General features: G+C 38.2%; 1 protein-coding gene across 1 annotated transcript in view; it reads left to right on the plus strand.

Moving 5' to 3' along the window:
• LOC139719555 (uncharacterized) overlaps positions 1–24,783 on the plus strand; it is a 58,911-nt gene that overhangs the window by 26,914 nt on the left and 7,214 nt on the right. The window contains exons 2-3 of the mRNA XM_071630967.1: positions 23,640–23,669; positions 24,221–24,775. Of these exons, the coding sequence (XP_071487068.1) occupies positions 23,640–23,669; positions 24,221–24,775 (585 nt within the window). The remainder of the gene's footprint in view (positions 1–23,639; positions 23,670–24,220; positions 24,776–24,783) is intronic.

Consider the following 24,783-nt stretch of genomic DNA (forward strand, 5'->3'; position numbering starts at 1 on the left):
CTCTTTCTCTCTCTCTCTCTCTCTCTCTCTGCCTGTCTATCATCCAGCTTTTTGTCTCCTTTTTCAAGCGACATTTTTATCCGTTGTCAACGATATTGCCCCAAATACGCCCATCAAGTGCACTCGGCGATACGATGTCTCAAGGGATTACATCCGGGGTTTTCACACGTGGACTGCCATGCTTTATACAATCCCCCCATGAGTTTGCTGAATTTTTGGAGAGGATATAGATGCGTGGGTGGGGACGATGAATGGCGGTATATAGGGATCGAGGGGCAGTGATGTTTTTTTTTTTTTTCTGGGTGTGACGTCTCCATATTTTAGTGCATCGAAATGATGGAGATGTGTCAATGGTCGAATATTATGGCAAAACATGATGTAGACATGTTGTCATGGAGATGATGAAGCCAGGAACGCTGAATACATCTGTGCGCCCTTTATAAAGATGTTATTACTCCAAGTGGTATACCAAAATGACTATACTCAGTACTCGAACAGTCTTTTTTTTTAAAGATTAGTTTAAGGTATTACAATGTGACTTTTATATTAATGTTAAGATATCAAACCTAGTAAAAGACAAACTTAGTAAAAGACAAAGAAAGTGAAATGTATATGACTTTCGTCGAAAAATGAAAAACTTTGAATTGCATTGAATTGAATAGGTATATTGTCATACCTATTACCGTGAGCCAATTCACATTAACTTTGCAGGCATTTAAGATTTAAAAATCGAAAAATAAGCGATACCAACAGCTACCATATTATAAGATCACCTCACAACTCGATCCTTGAACTGGACACAGGGTTAATCTTTATTGCATTTCTTTCGTGGAAAAAGAAACAATGAAGTCATTGTAGTCCTCTTAAAACCTAGCAATAATTACTTTTTTTTCTTTTTTTTTAGGCGACCTAAATCATGGAAATGGGAGGGTTGTGTGACGACGATAATCATGATAATGATGACGATGATAATAACGTCTTCTTTATTCAGGGTAGTCTCTTCAGTGTTGTCACTGTTCCACCAGAGTGCCCTGTCATTCGTGTGTACTTTGAGTGTTCGGATGTGACCAACATTACATTTTTTTTTTTTGGGGGGGGGGGTCACGACACGTCAAAGTGTACAAGTTACACATAACTTTCTCATTTTTCACGTCAATTTAAAAAAAAAAGATTGTACCATTCTGTTTTCACTGTTATCAAGTTGCATCTTGGAATGCTGCGGAATGCACTTTTTGAAAGTAAATTTCTCCGTTAATTTTATACCATAACCAACTAAGGTAATAAACCCTACAGAAGTCGACGGGCGTGGCAGATATCTAGGACAGAAATCAGCGCATAAAAATATCGAGTTAAATAATGAGAAAGACTTATCCCCAGGGACATGGACACGACGAGAAAAATAACTCTCAATCATAAAAACGCAAACGCTTCTGATGGCGTGAAACCCTACACATAGCTCTTGCAAAGCGCCTTAAGCACAATTACAGCGACGGTGATAAAATGCAACTGTCAGTGTTATAGTATCTTTTTATTATTATTAATAACTAATAACTATCAGCCACTCTGTCTTCAAGACAAGCGTCCTTCCGCTACGCATTCGCTCCTCATACCTTACTGACTAACCAAATCCACATGCCTAATTCAATTTCCACTCTATGCACCGATTGTTACGCTCCATCATAGACTGCCTGCATCGCTTTTGTGTACGGGGCTCTCTCGGCTCGGGTCTCTCGGGTCGATCGCAATCAAGTCTTTTCCGCAGAAGTGACAGTCCCGAAGAAAAAGGTTCTCAACAGATAACAGATGCTTCGAATAAAGATAACTGTTATATTCACCTATTTTCCTCCTGTTTCGTTTTGTCTGACACTGTGTTTTCGACAGGGGTGCATCACATTTACTTCTTAACAGATTTTGAACGATTAAAAGAGAAGTGATTAATATTACTTTGACAGTTATATTTAGTACAATACATGTTGAATAATCCTGTAGAGTTCTTTTCATAGAGATAAGAGGAGTTTCATGACACTCTCTATGGATAACCCATTATACAAACAGCCAGTGACCCACAAGTGGAAGACATGTCACCCATAAAGAAGTAAACAAAGATATAGAGATGTGTTTAATCTCTGCGAGGTTATGCCGTTTGTTTGTTTGTTTGTTGTTTCATAATACTGCTGTACTTGATAACTGGCATATATTTTTTTTTTCCCTTCGGCAAATGAAATGAACACTGGCTTGATGAAATAAAAATATTTATGAAGTAAACTAAATCAAAGATCATTTTCATGATATCTGATGTTTCCTATCCAGAAACTCTGTGAATACATCAATTTAAAGAGCTTCATAACAATAATATAAGAAAACGGATATTCAAGAAATTAAAAAGGAAATTGCATTCTTAAGTGTCCAGAGTTTGAAAGATAATAATAAAAGTGCAATAGCTTTGGGCAGGCGTGGATGATGATATTGATCTAACATTCGAAAATCACAGACTTTTTTTTTTACATACACACAAAAAAAACCTCCCTGATCAATATGATCAGAGATATGAGTGACCACTCGACGTCACACATCCTTTGGCCACGGGTCAGTACCGGTCAATATCTAATTAGTTTATTCCCACGGCATCGTCTAGGAGAGATAACAATCGCGACAATAACAAGCTCTTCATATTTTTTTTTTTTTTTTTTTACTGCCATGCCAGTCATGAATCACACACGGGATCAGAGAGAAGAAAAAAAATACAACAGCACTGCATACATCTGCCATCTAATCCGAGATGATATACGTAAAACCCTTTTTTTTTTTCCAGGAACTATTTTTTAGCATAACACAAGTTTGGTATATATAAAGATGTTACTAAAATACTTTTTTTTCCGTATACAACTATCCCAAAATACCGATTTAAGCTTGGCCAAAATATATTCCAATAATTATGGAATCTGCATGTCTGTCTATGATAATTATCATTGTGATGTTTATATACCTAAATCAAGAGATCCTCCTGTGTGGTAGTTTATTTTTCCCTTTTATTACATCTCTGCATTCTTTCATGATGGTATCTTTATCTCTCATGTGCGAAGTTAGCCATGATAGATGATAAATCAATGTGTATGTTTTATTGATTTGTACTATCCAGAAACCAAAAATGAAATGAAATGAAAATGAGTTAAATAATACTGTTCAATAAAGGAACGCAGTGAAAAAGAATAAGTTTAAAAATGTATATGAAAAGGTAAACAATTCATTAAATGAGAATTACGATCTTAGTGTTTGACATGCTCAATTATGTGTGTGTGTGTGTGTGTGTGTGTGTGTGAGAGAGTATTAGTGTTGACCTCTACATAGTTGTTCTCTTACATTTTGTTTGTTTCTTTTGTTCTTTGTTATAATACTTACTATTCGCTGCTTGATTCAGGTGTCAATATTGGACACCTTCGATTTGTCCTTGACAAGGACGCATCTCTCTGTCCACGAGGTTGACAACCCATCAATGTCTGCAATCATCAACTCAAAATCCCGCGATACCACCTGTCTCAGCTGTGCAGGCCGTCCCGTCCGGCTGGAAAGGTGCCAATCTGAAGGTCTATTATACCCAATCTAAGCTGAACCTGGTGCGTTTTAAATCTTGGCCGGGCATTATTTAGCAGCGAGACCTTTTTTTGACGTATTTTTGTCAACCTTTAAAGTCAAGGTATTGTTTCTGAGATTTCCCTTGGCCAGTTTTGTCGTATTATGACTCACACTGATGAGGTAATCTGACAGTGTGTTATTTTCGGGGAGGGGGGGGGGGGGAGGGGTCGGTTGGTAGTACTTAAATTTATTAGTCGAAATGTCAGGTGACTCACAAGATCACGTGACTGCGGGCCATGTGCCCTGACAGATGTATCTCATCTCGTGTAAGCAAACGTGTGTGTCCACTGAGGCTACATGCACGGACAGACGGTCATGATTGGTTCGTGAGTACATAAAGACATGTCCAATCAAACCGCTCCTTTGTCTAACAAAAAACGAAATGAATCTGTGGAAGCATTATGAACGAAAGTTTCCACGATGCCTTGCTGTCAAAAACAATTTGATTTACTCACTGTGATATAGTTGATACATCTGTTAGAACAGAAAGGAAAGACAAAAGCCCAATCTTGAATGATTAAAGGAGTATTGGCGAATGAGAGCTCTGGAAGCAGTTGATGTACTAAGCAGGTGATACTAAGTAACATACGGACGTTAAGCATGCTCATGTCACATGCAGGTTTGTTGATGACGTCAAACACATTATCTGACCGTTAGTCATTCAGTCTTTGAACATTAGATTTATATTTTACCCTCTACAGGAAGCTCTGAATTACATTCATTTCAAACATAAAACGAATGAATAAAAAAAACAGTCATTTTGCGCATGATTAAAAAAATATAAATGTGTATATATATTTCAATTTCCATTTATTTTTAGATTTCTCAGTGAAAATACATCAAATATAACAAAATGAAAAAATACATGATACTCGATATCCAGCAAAGAAGCATACAAAATATTACAGACATATACTATTTTTCTCTGAGAAATATGAAAATAATTTGAAATTAACATGATATATATATATATATATATATATATATATATATACATATATATATATATATATATATATATATATATATATATACATGTAAAATTATTAAAGTACATGTGTGTCTGTGTGTTCTTGTGAGTATGCCAATTTTTCAATCGAAAGTCTTTACAGAAAGAAGACTCTTGAGGTTTTGATGCTATAGGTCCGAAGCTTTCATTCTATGTCTAGGAATAATAGAGAGAATGATATAGAATTCAACTGTATTAGAAAATCATGTAAAAACGTAGGACGAAAACAAAATATATCATTCGATTTCAAGATACTCTCAACATAGTTATCATCTAGTCTCAATCTCATTTCTTTCATCATCATTATATGCGTTTAAGTCAGTAGTTAAAACTAAAAAAAAAATTGAATATAGTAAATGAATTATTTCTCCTTAAATCTTCACGTCTGGTTTGGTTTGGGTTGCGTTTTATTTGTGCATTACAAAAAAAAAATCAAACTCAAAGTCTCAAAATGCGTACAGCAGCAAAGACAAAGATTTAGATTTTGTCAAAAGTACTACCTGGTACGTTTGTATACACAAGTAGCAAAAACATAAGCGATAGTATAATACAGTAAACATATACAAGGCACACATTATTCTCAACAATAATTTGTAAGCGGGTAAGAAAAAGCGTTATGAAGAAAAGAAGAAAATGAACTTTATTGAATGAGATATCCCAGCTCACAACGACACTGTTGAATTATGATTTACTTAAACAATTACTTTCGCTGAGGAGGTATGTTTTCAGATTATCTCATGTTGAAACACTTCAACCTTACGTATACAGTCGTATTGAATCTTTCATCGGCGACACCACTGACAACTTTATCCCACCAAATGAAATCGTTAAACGAGGACGATGAGTTGAAGAGCTGAAGTTATACGCCTATTCATTATTAGAAATGATAAATAAGGCATTGATATTCTTGTTTTTAAGATATAACAAACAAAACATTGATATTATTGTTTTTCCTGATTGGATAAATTCTCCTATTAAATGCCGCTGCCTCCAGATGGTGAGTCTTCAAACGGTGCGGTAAGCAACGGCTTTGGATGTTTAATGTTTTTAAAAACGAAAGGGAGGGGATGTTTTGTTTAATGATGCCAATTCATTGTTTATGGTTATCGGTCGGTCAGTTGGTTCATTAATTGTGTTTGGAAATTGACGTACTCGGCGCGTAACAACGCCGTGGCGACGACGTCACAACGCAAGAATGATCGACGTCACAATCGCACGTGATGCCCGAATTTTCCTCATGAGAGAAAAGGGAATATATCGCACAAGATGGTGACTGGTGGACTGGGAGAACCGCGCCGGCTAGCCTGCGCGTCCATGATGCATCTGCTTTGGACACCGCTGAAGCACCCCGGTGGTTGAGGGGATTAATTCATATTTTTTCTTTGTTTGTAGCTCTCCACAGTTCAGCCCTTGGTTGACCACTGCCCACGCCCACGGCCTTTTATCTCCCGCAAACCCCCCCCCCAAAAAAAAAAAGAAAAAAAAGAAAAAGAAAAAAAAAAGAAAAAAACGGACTCTAATCGCCAAACACCTTCGGCCAGGATGTCAGGCTCCAGTTCCTATAACTTCAGGGACACAAAGAGATTAGTTTTGAAGGTGTTGAGGGTTCGTCAACGTATTGCAAAATTTCATCAATATGAAGAGTCAATATATAAAGTATATTGCGAAATTAACTGTATGCAGTCCTGCATGTTGTATTGAACAAAATTGACCGGTGAGCCCTATTTCGAAATCTCCAGAAAAAAAAGAAAGAAAAAAGGTATTGATTTTTAATTTTTGTCAACTTTTGGTAGCGACCACACATGCACGTGATAAGAGACAATGATGTCATTATTACCCAACAACTTTGTGTGTATATATATATATATATATATATATATATATATATATATATTCTCTCTTTTTTGTCATTAAATTTAATGTTAAAACACGTTGAAGGAATAGTATAGTATTGGTGGAGATGAGGATTGGGCTTTAATTTTTTTGCGAGACACCAAGAAATCACATATGAAATAATACAGAGCATACCATTGTATTAAAAGAGGAATTCAAAGTTTATTTAATGAAAATCGATTATAGAAAGACTGAGACATCCAAAATTAAAGTTGAACAAAGCGATTGTTATCATTTTTTCTTTCACATTTCATCAGAGGTTTCTCATTATCTCACCAAAAAAATGTCAGAAACGTAAAGTTAGGTCTAAACCAAAACTATACGTTCCCTTTAAAACAATCGAATTCACTCTGGTTGTGATCGCCTCGATGAATCGGCATTCGAATTCATTTTCATTCATTTGAATTCATTATCCGCGCAACAGACATGTCAAAGGAGTCAAAGAAAATTAGATTAGCACCATGTAACCTTAATAATTAAACATTCAAACTAATTCTATTTCTCTCAAATTCCCTCTGTTTATTTTTCTTGAGAAGATATCTTTAAATTACTAATCTGAAGTTAAATAGAATATCTTGTTTATTGAGCTTCCAAATAGAAGTTAATTCATTGGTTTTCGTTCAACAAAATTCTTCAAATGAGTAATCAAAAAGTCATACTAAAAGAAAATGATGAAAGAAATATGCGTATATAGAAAATATTTTTCACTCGTTACTGTCCGTGGAAAAGACAATTAAACCAAATCATTCCAATTCAAACAAGAATTGTAATGTTTAATAGATTGGCATTTATATTCGAAGGTCCATTGCCTTGGACTCTGGTCCATCATTCAAATTTATAAAAGACAAAGCACATTTCAAATATGGGCATTGGATTTAAGTTTTATCTTAATTATTGTCCCATATATTACATCCCAAATGAAAAAGGAGTAAAGAATGTGAAACACACTTGTACTATTACATATAGAACAGATCAAAAACGTACATTGTCATTTATAAAGTAAAAAATGATTAGGAACACATACAGTTGTGATATGCAACAAATTTGTAATTGAAAGAAAGATATTCCATTACAATTAACACTGAAGAAAACGTAGAAATCAGAAATCACTCTGTTATGACATAAATTTAAACTTTTTGAAAAAAAAATTGATATAGGCCTACATCATGACACAAAAGGAATCACAGTCATTTTATATAGATTTATAAAGAGAGATGAAAAATGAATAGCATATAAAAGCTCATAGAGTGCAAATATGTTTCTTACAGCTGTGCATAAAAGTCTGAAACACATAATTGTATATACTTAAAGACACACGCAACCACGCATGTAAACATCATTGAAAAGTACGAAATCCTTGAAGGTGAATGAACGAAATCTATGATTCTAACATGGACTCCCTCCCCCCCCCCCCCATGAAACTCTGATATTGAAATTGACATTGAAACCGAATGCTCAAACAGGCTCCTCGGGTTTACTTTATCAATTTGAATGCACAAATATTAATGTCTAATGCATGAAATTTGAAACAATGTAAAACTGAAACGAATTCTGAAAACTTTCCCTATACTGAATGTCCTTATTCTAAAATGACCCCCCCCCCCATGAAACTCTGAAATTGAAATTGAAATTGAGACTGAATGCTCAAACCAGCTCCTCATTTTTACTTATCAATTTGAATGCGCGAATATGAAAATCCATTGCATGAGATTTGAAACAATTTAAAACTGAAACGAATTCTGATGAACTTTCCCCACACTGAATGCCCTTATTCTAAAATGAACCCCCCCCCCATGAAACTTTGAAATTGAAATTGAAATTGAAACTGAATGCACAAACCAGCTCCTCAGGTTTACTTAATATTAAAATCTAATGTGTAAAATTTCAAACAATTTAAAACTGAAACAAATTCTGAAGAACTTTCGGTGTGCTAAATGCTCTGAAAACAAATCGAAATTGGACAAAGAAAAAAGAAAGGATGTGTTTCGATGTTCATGAATTAATTCGGATGTCTCGAGAGGAATTCAAGCTACTGGTTTTAAGATGTGAAAGACTGACATCAATCTGTAGACGAGAGTGTCTTAATTTGAATGCTACACAAATATGAAATTGAGCGGGAAAACGACATCCTATATATATCTATTTCGTGAACACGGGATTTTCCTCTTTGTTTTTAAACTAACTTTAATCTGGTTTAGAATTGCCTTTAAGTCTATTTTCATAGATAAAATCATTTGATGTGATTGGGAGAGGCAAACAAACACACGTACGAACATACACACACTTTTCACAGTGTAAAAAGACACCTGAAACAGAGAGAAATATCTTTTTAATTTGAAAGAAGAAGATGGGGAAACAATAAAGGCATCCAGTACAGGTTGGCCACAAGAATTGATTTACTATTTATCTACTTCTCTTTTTTTAGACGCTCTATGAGCTATTCATTATGATGCCTCGACACTTTCATTCAAATCAAATAATCATGGACATATATTTCATTGAATAATTATGATATATCTCATCGTTTCCTCTGCTGAAAAGAACATACTGATGAAGTGATTATCAGTACATTGACAGGCATTGACGTGCATGTAGAGACAAAGAAATAACCCAATCGCTTCTGAAAACAAAACATGAAGGAATAAGTGAACCAATATGAAAATACATCGGAGTTTAAATGTATAGATAGATGTAAAATGGAGTGATGATAAAAGAATGAATGAACAAATGAATAAAGAAACATCGAGTACATAGATACATGAATTGAGACAATAGATAGATAGATGAATAAATGATTAGATTAATGCAGAAAAGAACATCTTATGGTGTGAGAATGTATGATAGCAGCAAGCAAACAAGTTGACGGCTAGTGGTGTTGCTATTTTGAAAAACTAAAAGAAAAACTATCTGAGCTGCCCTGGCGACAATTCAAACAACTTAAACAGCGCGTTACTTCGTGAACAAGCGCAGGACAAAATGTCAAGAGCAATATTGTGAAAGAAGATGAAGAAGAAAAAAATAGACGGAGTGATGCCGCTGAAATTAGCCAGCTAAAACAGGCCAAGTGGACGCTCTGATAAAGGCTCGTTAATTGGAATATGTTCAGGAATGCAAAAGGGTGTGCCAAGTTTGCCAGTTGGCTATCTCCCTCTCACTATATACTCCCCCCTCTCTGTATTTCTTTATCTTTCCGTTCTCATCCACCCCACAGACCCCATCCCCCATTCGAATGCCGGAAATCATTGATACATCCTTTCGGCCACACGCTCGTGGATTTATTCGTTTCTAAAAATATGCCCGTTTTTAAATAATCTCTAATTATTGATGCGGCTTGGCTTCCTATACGAGATGGACCGCTCCGAGAGACCCTCGTTACCCCTTTCTGTGCTAGGGACTTTGGACATTATGTGCGAGACTATGTGGTTTTCTGTTCTAATTAGCATTCTAAGCACGCAAACGGTTAACGGCAAATGACATCGAGCCAACGTATTACTTTTCTGTGCTTTTTCGCTCTGTCGCGAGTTGCTATTAGTCTAACAGCATTGGGTTGGTCGCAATGGCAACAGGAGCGCGAAGTGAGACGCACAGAGACTTTATCTCTAGACCTTGACCGACAAACTGAATTGAACTGGTGAATTTTATCCAAATGAGACTATGTCCTTATATTATCATGATATCATAAATTATATAATCATTGTCGTTATTGCTCATGAATGAAGATGTGAATGAAAATAGAAGTCATGCCGCAAATGCTTATTTTCTATGTCATTTGATATTTAGTCTCGCCGAATTTCCTCGGATTACACGGTGAAATATGAAGTGCAAGAATTGTTTAGTTTTTAGTAGGAATTGTTAGAGATGATTAATGAATGTATTTCAGAGATTTTTTTTCTCTGTCTCTCGATATACATTTTTATGTTATATTATATTGTATCACATTATGTGATATGATATGATGTTATCATATCATATTATGCTATACTATATTGTATCATATAACATTATATTATATCATATTATATTATAATACATTAAATTATACTATATTATAGAGGCTCCTCCCCTTCTTGTCAATAATGACATCCAGGCAATGTGGTCGCTCCGGCTGGCAATAACCCATTTTAGCTCCTTTTTGTGAAGTTCGCTAAAACTGATTTTGTTACATTAAATCATATTATATTGTATTATATTATATCATATTATATATTAGGGAGAATGACTGGTTCGGCTTCGGGCTTAGAGTAGCTGTCTCGGGACGGGGCCCACGTGGACAGTGGAGCACCCCCAGTCGTAAGACTGAGCAGGGTGGAGCCGCTTTTTAGGGGCAGGAAACGAAATCAATTGAAGACGCATGACTATTACCATACACATACACACACACTCATTTACTCTTACTCTCTCCCCCTCTATTTCCCTGAAACTCAAACACTCACATAAACATTATACACACAAACAAACTCTCACATAATATACGCACACGAACTCAAGAGATCCATACCTCCCATTAACAAACATCATGGGAATTACGTTTTGTCTATGTTTGACGTATATGGATACATGTAGGCCTAATGTAAGATGTAGGCCCATATGATTTATCCTTACATATAACCAATCAAGTGGCAAAAGTCATTGTAAGCGTATTGTCATTGACTGTTCAAGTAATACTATCTTGAGTTGGTTGTGTACAAGTGGTACAGGTTGGGGTTTTGTTTGTTAGATCGAGTAATAATTATATAGAACTTGCGGGGTTTAATACATCTTCATGTTTTGAGCATAGTCTGTATACGTATAACCATGGAGCTACAACCTTGCAATAATTAGGACAAGACCGCACCAGAAAAAAAGAAAGGAAAAAAAAAAGAACAGTTTTCCACGAATGCAGGCTATTTAATGCGACGTTTGACATGAGTTTACTTTCAGACTCGTTGTTGGCGCTACATTCGAGTATGCAAGTGATGGCTGTAGGATATTATTTGGCAGACATGCATGCATGACAATGTTCTATATTTAAAGTTACCCTTTAACCCAAATCTTCCCCAAAGATAGTACGCGAACGAGCTAAAAATGACTTTCGGGTCGATTTGAGTGGGAAGGGGGTGGCTGACTCATTGCCCCCCTGGGCTAATTTCGTTTTCATATAACATTCCACAGAATGGTACTAATTCGTATGGGTTATATCACGTGTATTCTCATGCTGATTCTGCTAAGGTTAGATAGAAAAAGAAGATTATGACACACTGAGAAAATGATTATCTCTCATTTGAAATCACCTCATATAACTCAAACAAAGTAAAGAAAATACCCATCTATTAATGGTCATTAGAGATAAGTTCGTTGACAAACTTACACTTTTAAGAAGAATGAAGAAAGGGCAGTGAATACGATTAATGGATAGAACAACACACTAGAAATCACAGAGAGGATGATATTCAAACTGCATGAAATAATAGTAGTTTTTCAGTGATGGTGATTTATTGGCTTATATGTTGTTATTTTAGTTATACCAAACAGGTGATCTTTATACGTATGCTTAACTAAAAGAAACACTTAAGTATTGATTCTTGTTTTCCACAGTAATTTTCAGGTATATAGCGAGGCGCTGAAAAGGCTACACTCCATAGATGCATCCAATCCACAAAGTGTAAACATCAGACAAAACTTGCATAACACTTTTTTTTCTGCACTACAGTGCGTACTGAAAAAATAAAAGGTGATCCAAATTTGGAGGGCTACTATTTCATTATTATCAGTTTAGTGAGCTATGGACATGGAAATTTGGTTGTGGATAGTAAAGAAGAACTCTTCTTTTTTCCATTGATACCTGATTGTGTTGACAAATATCATGCATGACCACACACATTAACTTTTCCATTTTCAACAGGGACATATAAATATTTTACAGATATTGAATACATGAATTTCATCATAATACATAATAAAAGGTACTTTTACAAAATATTGCAAGTATACGGAAATGCTGGAAATGGGGAGGAATGCTAAAAAGCAGTGCTTGTATTGTGCATCCCCCCCTCACGTAAGGATAACTTTAAAGACAACAATGACAAATTGCAACTGATTGACAAATTGCCCTACATCGACGTAAATAATACAAGAATTTCATGAATTTAAATAACAATGACAAAGCCATGCATGACATTCTATTTTGTCAATATAGGTATCAATGGAAAGAGGAAGAGTTTTGCTTTCCTCACAACCAACATTGCGCTCACCATAGCTGACAATTATGAAATAGTAGCCCTCCAAAGTTGGATTACCTTATTTTTCATACGCACTGTAAGTCCTATGCATGAATTTGATTAAAAATATGCATTATATTCATCTATCTATTCATTTTCAATTGATATCTCTATGAATGAAAGCTTACAAAACCAAATGACCAAAAAATTTCAGTACAGTATTAACTCTCCTTGTGCAGCTTTCTACCTCCACTCACACGCATACACACGGACACATTATGCAAACGAATACATATAGTAACACGTCAAAACACAATCAAGATATCATCATGACAGACACAGAACAACGCACAATCAAACAAGCGACCGTTACGCTCGTGTACACACACAACTCAAATTTAAATCAATAGTTGTTAGACGCTCCTGCCGTTGTTATGGAAGACGATTTTTTTTTTTTTTTTGTTAACGTTGCCTGGCTCATTTTTTGCCTAATCATGGATAGATGTGGCGAAAATGTCAACCTCTTGATCTTGTCACGGTCAGGTGACGAGAAGTCATGTGACACGATGTGCTTAGCCTCCGAAGAAGGAGAGCATCGTCACTGATTGAGTCTTGATAGCATTCTTGTCAATTCATTCAAACATAGTCCTGAGATCTGCAAGAGAAAGAGAGAGAGAGAGAGAGAGAGAGAGAGAGAGAGAGAGAAAGAGAGATATTGTATAGAATAGGAAAGCTTGAACCCGAATTAGCTCATTCATTTCAAAGCTTGTGCAAACATACTTATCATAGAGAAATGATTTTTTTTTCCTCCAGAACCTCCCCTCCTGAAAAAAAAATTGAAGGAAAGAAAAAAGAAGAACGATATAAAGAAGAAGAGGAGGAAGAAGAAGAAGAAGAAGAAGCAGTAGTAGTAGTAGTAAAAGTAGTAGTAATAGTAGTAGAAGAAGAAGAAGAAGAAGAAGTAGTAGTAGTAGTAGTAATAGTAGTAGTAGTAGAAGAAGTAGTAGTAGTAGTAGTAGTAGTAGTAGTAGCGGTAGTAGTAGTAGTAGTAGAAGAAGAGGGAGAAGAAGAAGAAGAAGAGGAAGAAGAAAAAATCACGTTTCAAAATTAATGTACTGCGTGGTGAGAAAGCTAACCTCTTCACCTCGAGTGACTATCGAGATCTCGGAGCTGTTCGGCTAAAAACCCATCACTTGCCACAGTGTCTGCCCTTATTCAGTCAACTGTTCATTGTATGTCAGATCTGGATGTACATCTGCCGTATACGTTGTCTTCAGATAGAATAGTTATGCATATCATATCATTTCGCACGGCACAACTTTAGAAAAGACTGTCGCAAATCGGATTAATCACAGCATCTCAGTCTTTGAACGTATGTGTGAGTGAGTGTGTTTGTGTGTGTGTATGCCAACATGGAGAAAAAAATTGAATAGGAGCATTGATATCAAGATACCGCAGGTAGCATTTTGTTGTGTGTCACTAAAAAAAGGGAGTACGTCGTTATGCATTATGATAACCTGAACAATATTCTGAGTGAGTATGAATTATGTTGTAATCATTGAGATACTCATATTATAGAATTATCAAACATTGCTTAATGATCTTCATCATCATTGAATAATGGATGAGGGAGAATAGAATTAATTGACTTGTTTAAAAAAAAAATAAATTAGAAGTACATTTAAGACAACCTTTCATTTTTCGAAAGTAGAGGAATCCTTTGTTTGACAAGGAACCCCAATTTCTACGGGCCAAATTGAGGTCAGCGGTTGAAGAAAATGTTCATTCTGGGCTTTTTTTTTCTGTGTCATCGTCTGTTTGTCGAAACTACGCATACTCACATGCCATGGACATCTCATGTGAGACAGACCCCATGCGACTTCGTTTGTTGTGGAGAAAGAAGTCGAAAGGGGAAAAAAAGTTCTCGAGGGGATTCAGCCTATTAACTCAGGGACCCCTCTCTCTCTCTATCTTTCCACTTTCCTCTAAATATAGACTAAGTATTCTTTTTAATTTTTTTTCCTTTTCCGCTCCACGATGCCATGTCGCAGCTAAAAATACAACTTGGCGTTCAACGCATGAACACTACGTCACGCTCGCGAGAGGGGGAAAAAATCGCTCGTGCTGTATTCCCCAACGGCGTGTCACTCGGAAGTTTCTGCATAATAATGAGAGGTGAATCCAAGCTTTCCACCAATCAGCGCCGACGTCGGGACATAAGGTGGGCGGGCCTAATCGCTGTTCATTCGCGTGCTCGCTGGGTGCGCCATAAATACCACGCACAGTCACAGAGTCCTCCATTGCAACCGCTAAAAGTGTTAAACTTTTTTGTTGAGGGTCCAAACTCGTTCGTGACCCCTGGCTGTGAAACCACGTTAAGTGATCTTTAAGTTTAATACCGTGGGACAGTTTCTTTGTCAGCAGCAGTCGCGTGCTTCAAGTCACGGAGGAATACCATCTCTACTCTGATTTGTCTCTTAAATGCAGCGCATGTGAAGAGAGAATCAGCAGGATTGGACATCAGCTGAACGAGTTTCGATACTTACCTCATCCCAGTATTCTCTCACCGGCAGGGACGAAGACTTTCCCCGTCTCCACCCCGCTGGAAGTCTCAAGAGAGAGAAACTGAAAGGCCTGGAATGCTGGTTCATTCTGACGAGGCTACGATATAAGTTGTATCGATTTGCAATCAATCGTCATCTGGACTCTTTGTATCTACTTTGATAATAGCTTTTATATATATTTTTGAACTTGTAACTGGCGCTGGTCGCACACACACGCAACTGAGCAACATGAAGATGTGTATTCTGCTAAGTCTGGCAACAGCAACGCTGTTCTTCACAGAATCTTTGGGTAAGTACCTTTAAAGGAGGAATACATCACGGCTTCACCTATAATTCATCATGTCAAGAAAATGTGCTTGTATTGAATTTTGCAATATTTTGTCACGTAAACTTTTCCAATGCTTCATGATGTATCAGTCTATGTTGAGCTGAAATTTGCATTTCTTCAGTTACACAGTAAACCAGAATTATTTAGCCAGTATGATGATTGTAACACATTTCAAAGATATTTTGTGTATGCTGTCAGTTGTTACAGTACTTGTCTATAATGTGCACTGAAGTGATTTGATATCGTAGTTCAGCTATTTAGGAAAGCTGATTTCATTCTTAACATTTTGAATCCTCTGAATGCATATGTGAAAACCTCGTGGTTGTTGCTTTTTGATTCTTAGCTCCGAGTAACACTGCCCATCCCTTGCTTTGATGTTATTGTATACGAAAGGGGGGGGGGGGAGTTTGGGAATGCAAGACTTCTGTGTTATCATTCTCTAGCTATTCACGGACATGAGCTTATGGCGCGCCTCCTTGTGCTTAAACTAGCATCCTCTGTAAATGCGGCACATCCGGCCAATCATCAGGCTAAAAAAAGGGGGAAACCCGACCTGTGCCCAGGTCTTACTTGAAATTGCCAGGACTAATTCTTTCTCGGAAAAGAAAATGGAGGTCCAATGGGATATATTACTGCTGTTACATGATTAAGAGGTTCAAAAAGTTCATACTCTATTCAGATGATGCTAAGAAGAAAAAAAAATATATATACTGTATAATCCTTGGAAGTGGAGTGAATGTAACGGGAGATGATATAGAAGTCAAATGGTTCATTATAAAACTTTATGTCATTATTATTGTTCTGATTTCGCGCTCATCTGTAATTGTTCTTTACCTTTTACTTTTTGCATGTTGAGACATCATTTCCAGAATATTCGTTTTGCTTACTTTACGAGCTGTGCTTCAGTACTCTTAAGCATTTTCCCCAATTCAACCGGAGGTTCTACACGAGTGTTTATATTGTTTAATTGTCGTGATATGACATGGAACATATGTCGTAAAGCACACAAACTCGCACAGTCATCTGGAGAAATATATAAATAGATTATGCGTCATGAACTTTGAAGAAATGGAGCAGCCAGGTAGCTAAGGAGTTAATTACAAACGGAAAGCCTTCGTTGGGGCACCGTCATAGTCATATGCTTGACCTCCCCTAATTATTACTTGTCAGTCTTGAACCTGATTATTTACAGACGACAATGTTCGTTGTGTAGGAACTAACGGCTTTGACAGCCAACATGGTTTCTGCATTCATGTAACTTTTACACAGCCCCATAAAAAAAATAAAGGAATGATTCTTTAATCGTGCTATCAATATCAACTGGGATAGCTGGTCCGGCAAAAGAATTGTACAACGAATGGGTCCTGTGCGAATGAATTCAAAATCATTATGATTACAATTGTTATAGTTACCGGATTCTTCTTTGTGATATATGGAATGTGTTGTCTTAAGGTTTTTATCTTAAACGTATAGCTAGAGACAAAACATGTGTTAAATTCCGAACATATAATGAAGTATCGGCTTGGGCGACTCATCGTGGAGGTTGGTTTATACAAAGGAAACAAAATGTCACAAGAGAGGCCTAATGCTGGGAATTTTACTGTGAAAATGCATCACGGCATCACGGATACAAAAAAGGTCAAGACTGTGATGTGATTACGGTTTGTAATCTGCGAGTAAAATCTGCCTGACTCTGCAGCTCTTTCTGTATTTCTTTCTGTCTTTTTGGAAAGGGAAAACTATCTCCCTATATCAGTAAGTTATATGAAGAGCTTGCTTTCAAAAGACCTTAAATCAATTGAAAAATGATGGATTTAGCGCCTTTTGGAAGCAAGCTCTTCATACTATATGCACTTCTAACATTTCTTCTGCTTTTTAAGTTTGACTGATATGGAATGTTGATTCATTATCGATTTTTACTTTGACTGACTAATATCGTTTGAAAGAATTGCTCAGAAGGAACTTAAGGACATCAGAAGTCGTCCTAAAGGGACTTCATGTTCATACGTAAACCATTCCTTTTATTGTTTGTTTGTTCGTTGAATGCATTGCATACGGCCAGGTTGCGAGGCATCTTTCGTCATGATTTCCTAAACTTGATTGTGACCTGTATGTCAGTGTTAAAAAGTAGCTCCCCATATTAGATTACCACTCTCCTCTTCGCAAGTCCCCAAAGGTCAAAGTGAGATAATTTTAGCAACGTCATCAGCGTTGACGTTGAACTGCGCTCTGGAGCTGCTTTGGGTTTTAAGATGAGTGGGGGGACAGTTATGAAAGCTGAGCTGCGCTAGCAATCATTGTCAGCGCTTGAGTTTGCAAAGTCTATTTTTTAAAACACTGATATTCAGGCACAAACAAATAATACACGAAAAACTGATCTGTACTCATGTTATTGTTTGTTGCTCTGTGATACCGTATATTGCCAATTCTGCCGTGCGCGACTTGAAAAATGAACACCTCGTCAATCTTGCATAACTAAATTCACTTAAAGGTTTTGTGAGTCCGTCGCTACTCTCATTCACAGGAGTTGACATGATTTGGAATCGGAAATTATATAAGACGGGACATTTCCGAGGATTTGAGAGGTGAATAATGACAAGGCACAGACCCAGATTCACACCAGGTGACACAGCAGCTGAGTGGACGGAAGTTTTCCCGTAGGGGCGAGTGCAGCGTCCTGTGCTCGTCCTCACCAATATAATTAAAGTAAAATTGTCGTTAAGTTTGACTATACAACTACCAAACTTAGACAGACAATGGGAGTGAACTTTTATCTGAATGAATCGCCCAGATAACATCTATTATGCTATTTGTGTAGACAATAGAAGGTTAAGATTGTCACATTTCTCGGAGGTCTTTGTTTACGTGCAGAAACCCCCCTTAAATAACAGGAATAGCAGAGGGAGATAGAGAGAGATAGATAGAGGGAGAGAGAAAAAAAAAACACTCTCGGAAGGGGAGAGATAAGATCGAAATCGTTTTGATATATAAATAGTACCTTTGGATCTGGTGCTGGATACTGTTACAGGCTGATTCATGATTCTCATATTTCCCCACCCCACCCTGCTATTGTTATGACCCGGGGGGCCTTCTCTTCATTCTGATTTCCCGCATCTGCGTGCTTGTGAGTGAGTGTGCGTTTGTGTGTGTGTGTGTGTGTGTGTGTGCGCGCGCGCTCACACGTGCGCCTATGGACATTTTTTAATCCCTCTTTTTTTTCTGGCGTTGAATTCATCATTCTGTCAATCTAGAGCAATGATGTTGTTCTTTTTCTTTTCCTTCTTTAAGCAAAGTGGAATTGATACGAATCAACTCTTGTAAAACTACGGTGGGTTTGCCAAGAAATTAAAACAAAAGTTAAAAATAGAGCAAGATAAGGGATGTTGGGCAAAGTCGAATATGTTCCAGGCAGCATTCGCAGATGTGGTCGCTTTTCCTGACAATTAACCGCCTTAAAACATTTTATAAATTCTATCTGTCTGACCTGAATTAAAGCAAGAAAGTAGGTCGCGAAAAAAAAAAAGTCAACTTGATCTCTTTACGACAGCTGCGGAATACACGTCCAACAATTGTTTTTGATTAGCAATTTGATTAGCCCTAATCCTATCATTGTATTATTCAGTAAAACGTCAAATTTTCAAACTGTTTGGCACAACGAAAGGGCAAGCGTCCGAATTCATTAAATATCATAAAACACCATTGAATGAGCGTAACCTTGCAGAAACATTAAAATCCATTTCTTTACAGATTTTGTTGAGTTTCAGCTGACTTGAAATAAGAACGACAGACATGATATACATCATAATATTTCTGTGGTCAATCACATCTCATAACGTAATGTTTTTTGATCGTCAGGTGAAGAGTATAAACAAGGCTGAGACATGGAGATCTTAATTTACGACACCCCAGTGTCTGTAAAGTGATTTCTTGGTGCGTCTTGGAATACAAAGAATTGAAATGACGCGCCATTTGTCTGGTGTGGTGAGACTGTGAGCATGTCGTCTGCTACATAAGCCAGTTTCTTGGGCACGCCCCTTGTGAGATCACCAATGCCGATGACTGATGCGGTAAAACTTCTTTTCTCCTTCTGCGAACCTCTTTGGTTTTGTGCGCGACAGAATTGCTGTAGCCGAACTATGAGTCAAACATTCCCCTCCAGAAATGCCCCCCAAATCTGGTAGTCGAAAGAAGGACAAACTGGTAACTTTCTGGCTAGAAACTAAAGTTGCTTTCTAGTCTCATCTTTCGACGGCCGAAGATGGTGGAAAAAGAAAACGAACGTGTCAAAGCATTAGTGGAAATTTAAGAAGCGCCTGCCCCTGACGCCGACAAAAGTACCCTGGCGCGCAAATTATCGTCTGTATGACGCATCATGATAGCTTTTTGTCTGCTAGAACTGCCTGCAGTTTTCGCTTACCACACGGTTTATGGTAATGTTAAGGGGGAGGGGGATGAGTGTAGTATAAACAGACAAGAGGGAGGGGAAAGAGAAAGAGTGAAAAGAAGTAAGATGATTATGGCAGCTGGAAACATCTGATGTAATGCCGATTTATATGCCTCTCGTGAAGGGTTGAACTTCTGTGGCAGTCGCTTTTAAGGTGTATGTAACAGAAAACTGCACTGCTCTGCGTTCGGTTTTTGAATGTGACAGGCACATTCAGGAGCGAAAAATTTAGGGAAGCAATAAGAAAAAACTTTTAAAAAAGGAAGAGATGAAGAAAATTCACTGATGATGCCTATACTGTCCGGGAGAAACAGGGGAAGATTGATGTTTCGGAAGCTTCTAGACAAATTGTAAATAATATGAGGGAGTTGTGGGAGTTCTAGGGGGCTCTTTTTCTCGCTCTTTTTGTTGTTGTTGTTGTTTGTTTGTCAGGCACCACATGCCCGCCCTCACTCGACAGTAATGAGGCAGTACTTGTACTTTTGGGGGGAGGGGGGAGGGAGAGAATTCAAGATATCCCCAGGGGAAGGCAGTACAGACTGGGACGGAAGTCAGAAGATGCTATTTTTGCGCGCTGGCAAACAGGGTAGGAAAAGTGGATCGACCACAACAAATCTGACCACAGCCTAAACGGGAGTGACGACTTTAGGGATAAACGCAGACAACAGAAACAAAAGCAAATTATGAAAGTGATCAATTGAGTTGGATGAAATAATAAAAAAAAAACAGTGTCTGACCACAGCAAATCCGATTCGTTTTCAGCAAACAGCAATCCGAGTTTAATGAATCCTATGAAATCTTGCACATGGTGATTTTTATTTTGGTCAACGAGCGCTTCTTGAACGAGTCTGTGTCAGTGATCATTCCAATGAAAATATGGTCTTCTTTCTGTCAACTGCGATATGGTGTCACAAAAAAACAAACCCAGAAAATCCTTCGGGAATGGCTTGCGCATCAGCGTTAACAGATACACATAATACAAGCTGATCGTCCACAGCTGATTCCAATACTTTATTTCTCTCGTCTGATCGTCGGATGACGCAACATCTAGGCAGGGAAGGACAATAAGAAGCGTTTTGTGCGCATCTGTCATCGGAGTGAGTAACATATTCTCTTCCGCAGATTGTGTCCTTTAAAGGCATTGTATGCTTTCAACAGATTCATTGCAATGCGAAAAATCCCTGAAATTAAAACTCCATTTCGAACATCTGACACGCAATTAGCAACATGCTCATTTTCCTGCTTTGAAGACAGCGTAAATAATATGCAGGTTGAAAAGAAAACTACTGTATTGTCGAATGATTATTATTGCGTGAAGCAGTGTTTCCTTCACTAACGTCTCGTAAAAGAAAAAAAGTTCAATTTGTGTGCAAGTCCTGAATTCCTCAAGATCCTCAGTAAGTTGCTGGTTCTTAGAGAAAAAAAAAAGAATTTTTTCCTAAAGGGTAACTTTAAAATTTGTCCAGGCACTGGAGAAATACTTCACCTGCCAAAGGGCCATGAGGATGGAGAAGGGGGAAAAAGTTCTGGGAGAAAATAGAATTTAGGTAAAGAAGGGGAAAGGCACGGATGTCTCTTGAGACAGATAGGGCGATGACTCACAGATTTCTGAAAGTATTAAACGCTCAGCGCAAGCACGTCACATCCGGTCGACGTCACTGTAAATTTCACACTGCAGTTTGCCTAAACCGACCCTAACTCTTTTTTTTTTGTCGTTTAAACGAGATTAACGATACGCTAATAAGGAAAACAAATGTGAAAACACGAAGTCATTGTTTGTTTGGTTTTTTTTTTTTTGGTTTTGTTCAGTGGTCAAAATTTAGGGTGGACAATTCTTCCCCCCTAAAACAAGAATTGAATTAACAGGATTTGTCTTTTGGAACGAGATATGAGATGCGAATTTCCTTAATTATCCGTGTTTCAATAATTGCAGCTTACTGTAATCTCGCAGTTAAGGTATACCTTATTAGGTAAAATAAGTATGACAACTGAAAACAGGGAGGGACCCCTTACCTCCTCCCCCCCCCCTTTCTCTCTCCTCTCACTATATTTATGAGTCTACTTGCATACACACACACACACACACACAAAAGAAAATTAGTTGCCTGATATTGGCTATAATGATGATTATGAAGGACACGCAGGCATCTGCTTAATTCGATCAACATGATCAAACGGCGAGTTTTGTGTCTTGTCTGCATTGACATCATGGTCGTTCAATAACTTTCTGCTGGGCGATTTGACTTTAAAATTCATGCCTTCTGACAAATGGAATGACGAAAGAGGCCTTGGGTGCGCACGTTTAAACACATACTGGAGAAAAATTTGCGTTTTCTAGTCTTCGAAAAAAAAAGCTCACTCAACAACAACTCCTACACACTCATTGGTAATTCGACGGATTGCTTCAGATTCCATTACTGGTAAATCATTAGTGGGGATGAATATAAAACCTGGATTTAATCATGCACTTTGCCGGTATTCATATTGACCTAGGAACTTTGGCGTGACCAGTCCTTCGCATTAAAATCCTAGAAGTTATAATCCTCGAGATGATGCGTACAACTCGAAAGATAATGTGGAATCACAAATAGACCATCCCTTTGGATAATCGTGTCAGCATATTGTAGAGTTTAGTAGATGAGAACACGGCAACGGATGAAAAGGAGCGAAGCGCCCTCGCACGAGGAGGGAGGAGTGATGAAATCTCAAAGAGGGGAAAGTTATACCTTCGCCTACAGACAGGTGTCCTTTTTGAGGTCGAGCGCTCAGAGAGAAAAAATACGAAGAAAAAACAGAAAGGGGGCTACGGGGGATGTGTAGGAAGCACCGCCCATTACTAATAAAAGACCAGATCACTTCTTGTCACGTGTCCTTCGCATGCTCCTAGGGCTGACACCCAACGCTGGCGGCGCTCTCCACGTGTCTTCTTCTATGAGTCACACAGAAGAGGGACCTCTACTTGACACCCCCCCCCTCTCAATCCCATTTTCCAAAGGCTCAAATATACCCCGCTTTGAATAGTGCAAGCTCCCTGTGAAAGGCCTACCAAACATACGTTTCGAGACGGTGATGGATGTCAAATAGGGAGCGGCCGATGGCTTCTCGCAGTTAACTGTTTTATGGACGAGTTGATCTTTATGATAGCTTAGATATAAAACATTAGCACCTGGGGTATTTCGTTTTGTTTGGTTCTAAAAGGCAAGGACATGAAAGGAAGTCTCTGATTAAGTCAGAGTGTAGAACATGCCGTTAACGCGAAAACATTCAATTCGTTTTCATGTCACCCACTAACAGCCTCTGATTTGCAGATCGCTATTATATTAACTGACCCACAAACTCTCTGTTCTTTTACTTACACACACTCGCACTCACAGTACGATAATGGTATTTGCCACAAATGGCTGAAAAGGGGGCGGGGCATGATGTGTCTTGGTCTGTCTTAAACTCCATGGTTTGAAAAGGTCACAAACACATTCATACATTCTTGCTTGTGCAGAGTCACTCTTGCATTGTGAAGTAAAACTCACTAATCCTTTATGCCATTTTCTCTTTTTCTTCTCCATCATCACAGGTGCAAAGTGGGACTACCACGGACCCCTTGGTAAGTTCACACCCCTCGTCAAATTTTCGACCGATAATAATTCCCTGACAGAATATAAGAATCCTTCAAATCTGCCATGAAGTTAATACAGTCAAGTTAATCCTATTTCCTTTCATTTGATCATTCATTTCATGTCCAACATAATATTTATAAAAGAATCACACCTTTCCACCTTTAATTGTTGCCGAAAAGATTAGCAAAATGTAATATCTCGTCGTGTCACCGGAATTTTAAATCAATGCCGATTTGCATATACTCATTCTCGTAATAAAAAAAAGACAAAGAAAAGGAAAGGAAAGTAACCGTGATACCTTTTCATATGAAATGTCGACACAACTCCGCGACGTTTCAAAGAGCGGGAGGTGACGCGAACGAACTATATTCCCGAAATGTAATGTTGGTGTTTACGGATCTCGATATATTTAAACTTGGGGTGAAATCGCATCCAATTGCATCCCCGTATGAGTAATTGCATGGAACTCCTGCAGTTTCCCACTTGTACATTGCGCTCAGAATATCACGCCATACCAACTTTTTGTTCTTTCTGACAGGACCCCATCATTGGCATGCGATCAACGGGTCGCAATGCGGAGGCAAAAGCCAGTCACCGATTAACTTCGTACCAAGTCAAGTGCAGGAAGCCGACTTGGGGCAATTTATATTCGAGGGGCTTTACGGCTTCCAAAATCCAGTATATCCCGGTCAAGGAGGCGGTCAAGGAGGCGGTCAAGGAGGGGGTCCAGGCGTAGGTCCAGGCGGTGGCCAAGGGGGCGGCCAAGGTGGTGGTCAAGGCGGCTGGAACAATGGGTGGGGCAACGGCGGCGGCCCCCAGTGGGGTAACAGCGGATGGGGCAACGGAGGACGGAATGGCTGGTGGAACCAAGTGATGGGCAACAACGGGCAGAGGTGGAGCAACCCGTTCGGGAATCTGCGGATGCCGTACGGCGGTGGATCACCGCGACCGCGGCCAACGGTATTCGGTATGCAGGGGCCCACTGACGTCATGCTTCCCAGCGACAACCACATCCCCAACGTGCCCCGCGCTCCTCCCAACTACAGATACGGCCCAACCAGACCAGTTACGGTTTCGAATGACGGACACACCCGTAAGTAT

The sequence above is a fragment of the Diadema antillarum genome, unplaced genomic scaffold (genome assembly GCF_040938485.1).
Source record: "Diadema antillarum isolate AM-2024a unplaced genomic scaffold, OU_Dant_1.0 scf00000112, whole genome shotgun sequence".
Lineage (NCBI taxonomy): Eukaryota > Metazoa > Echinodermata > Echinoidea > Diadematoida > Diadematidae > Diadema > Diadema antillarum.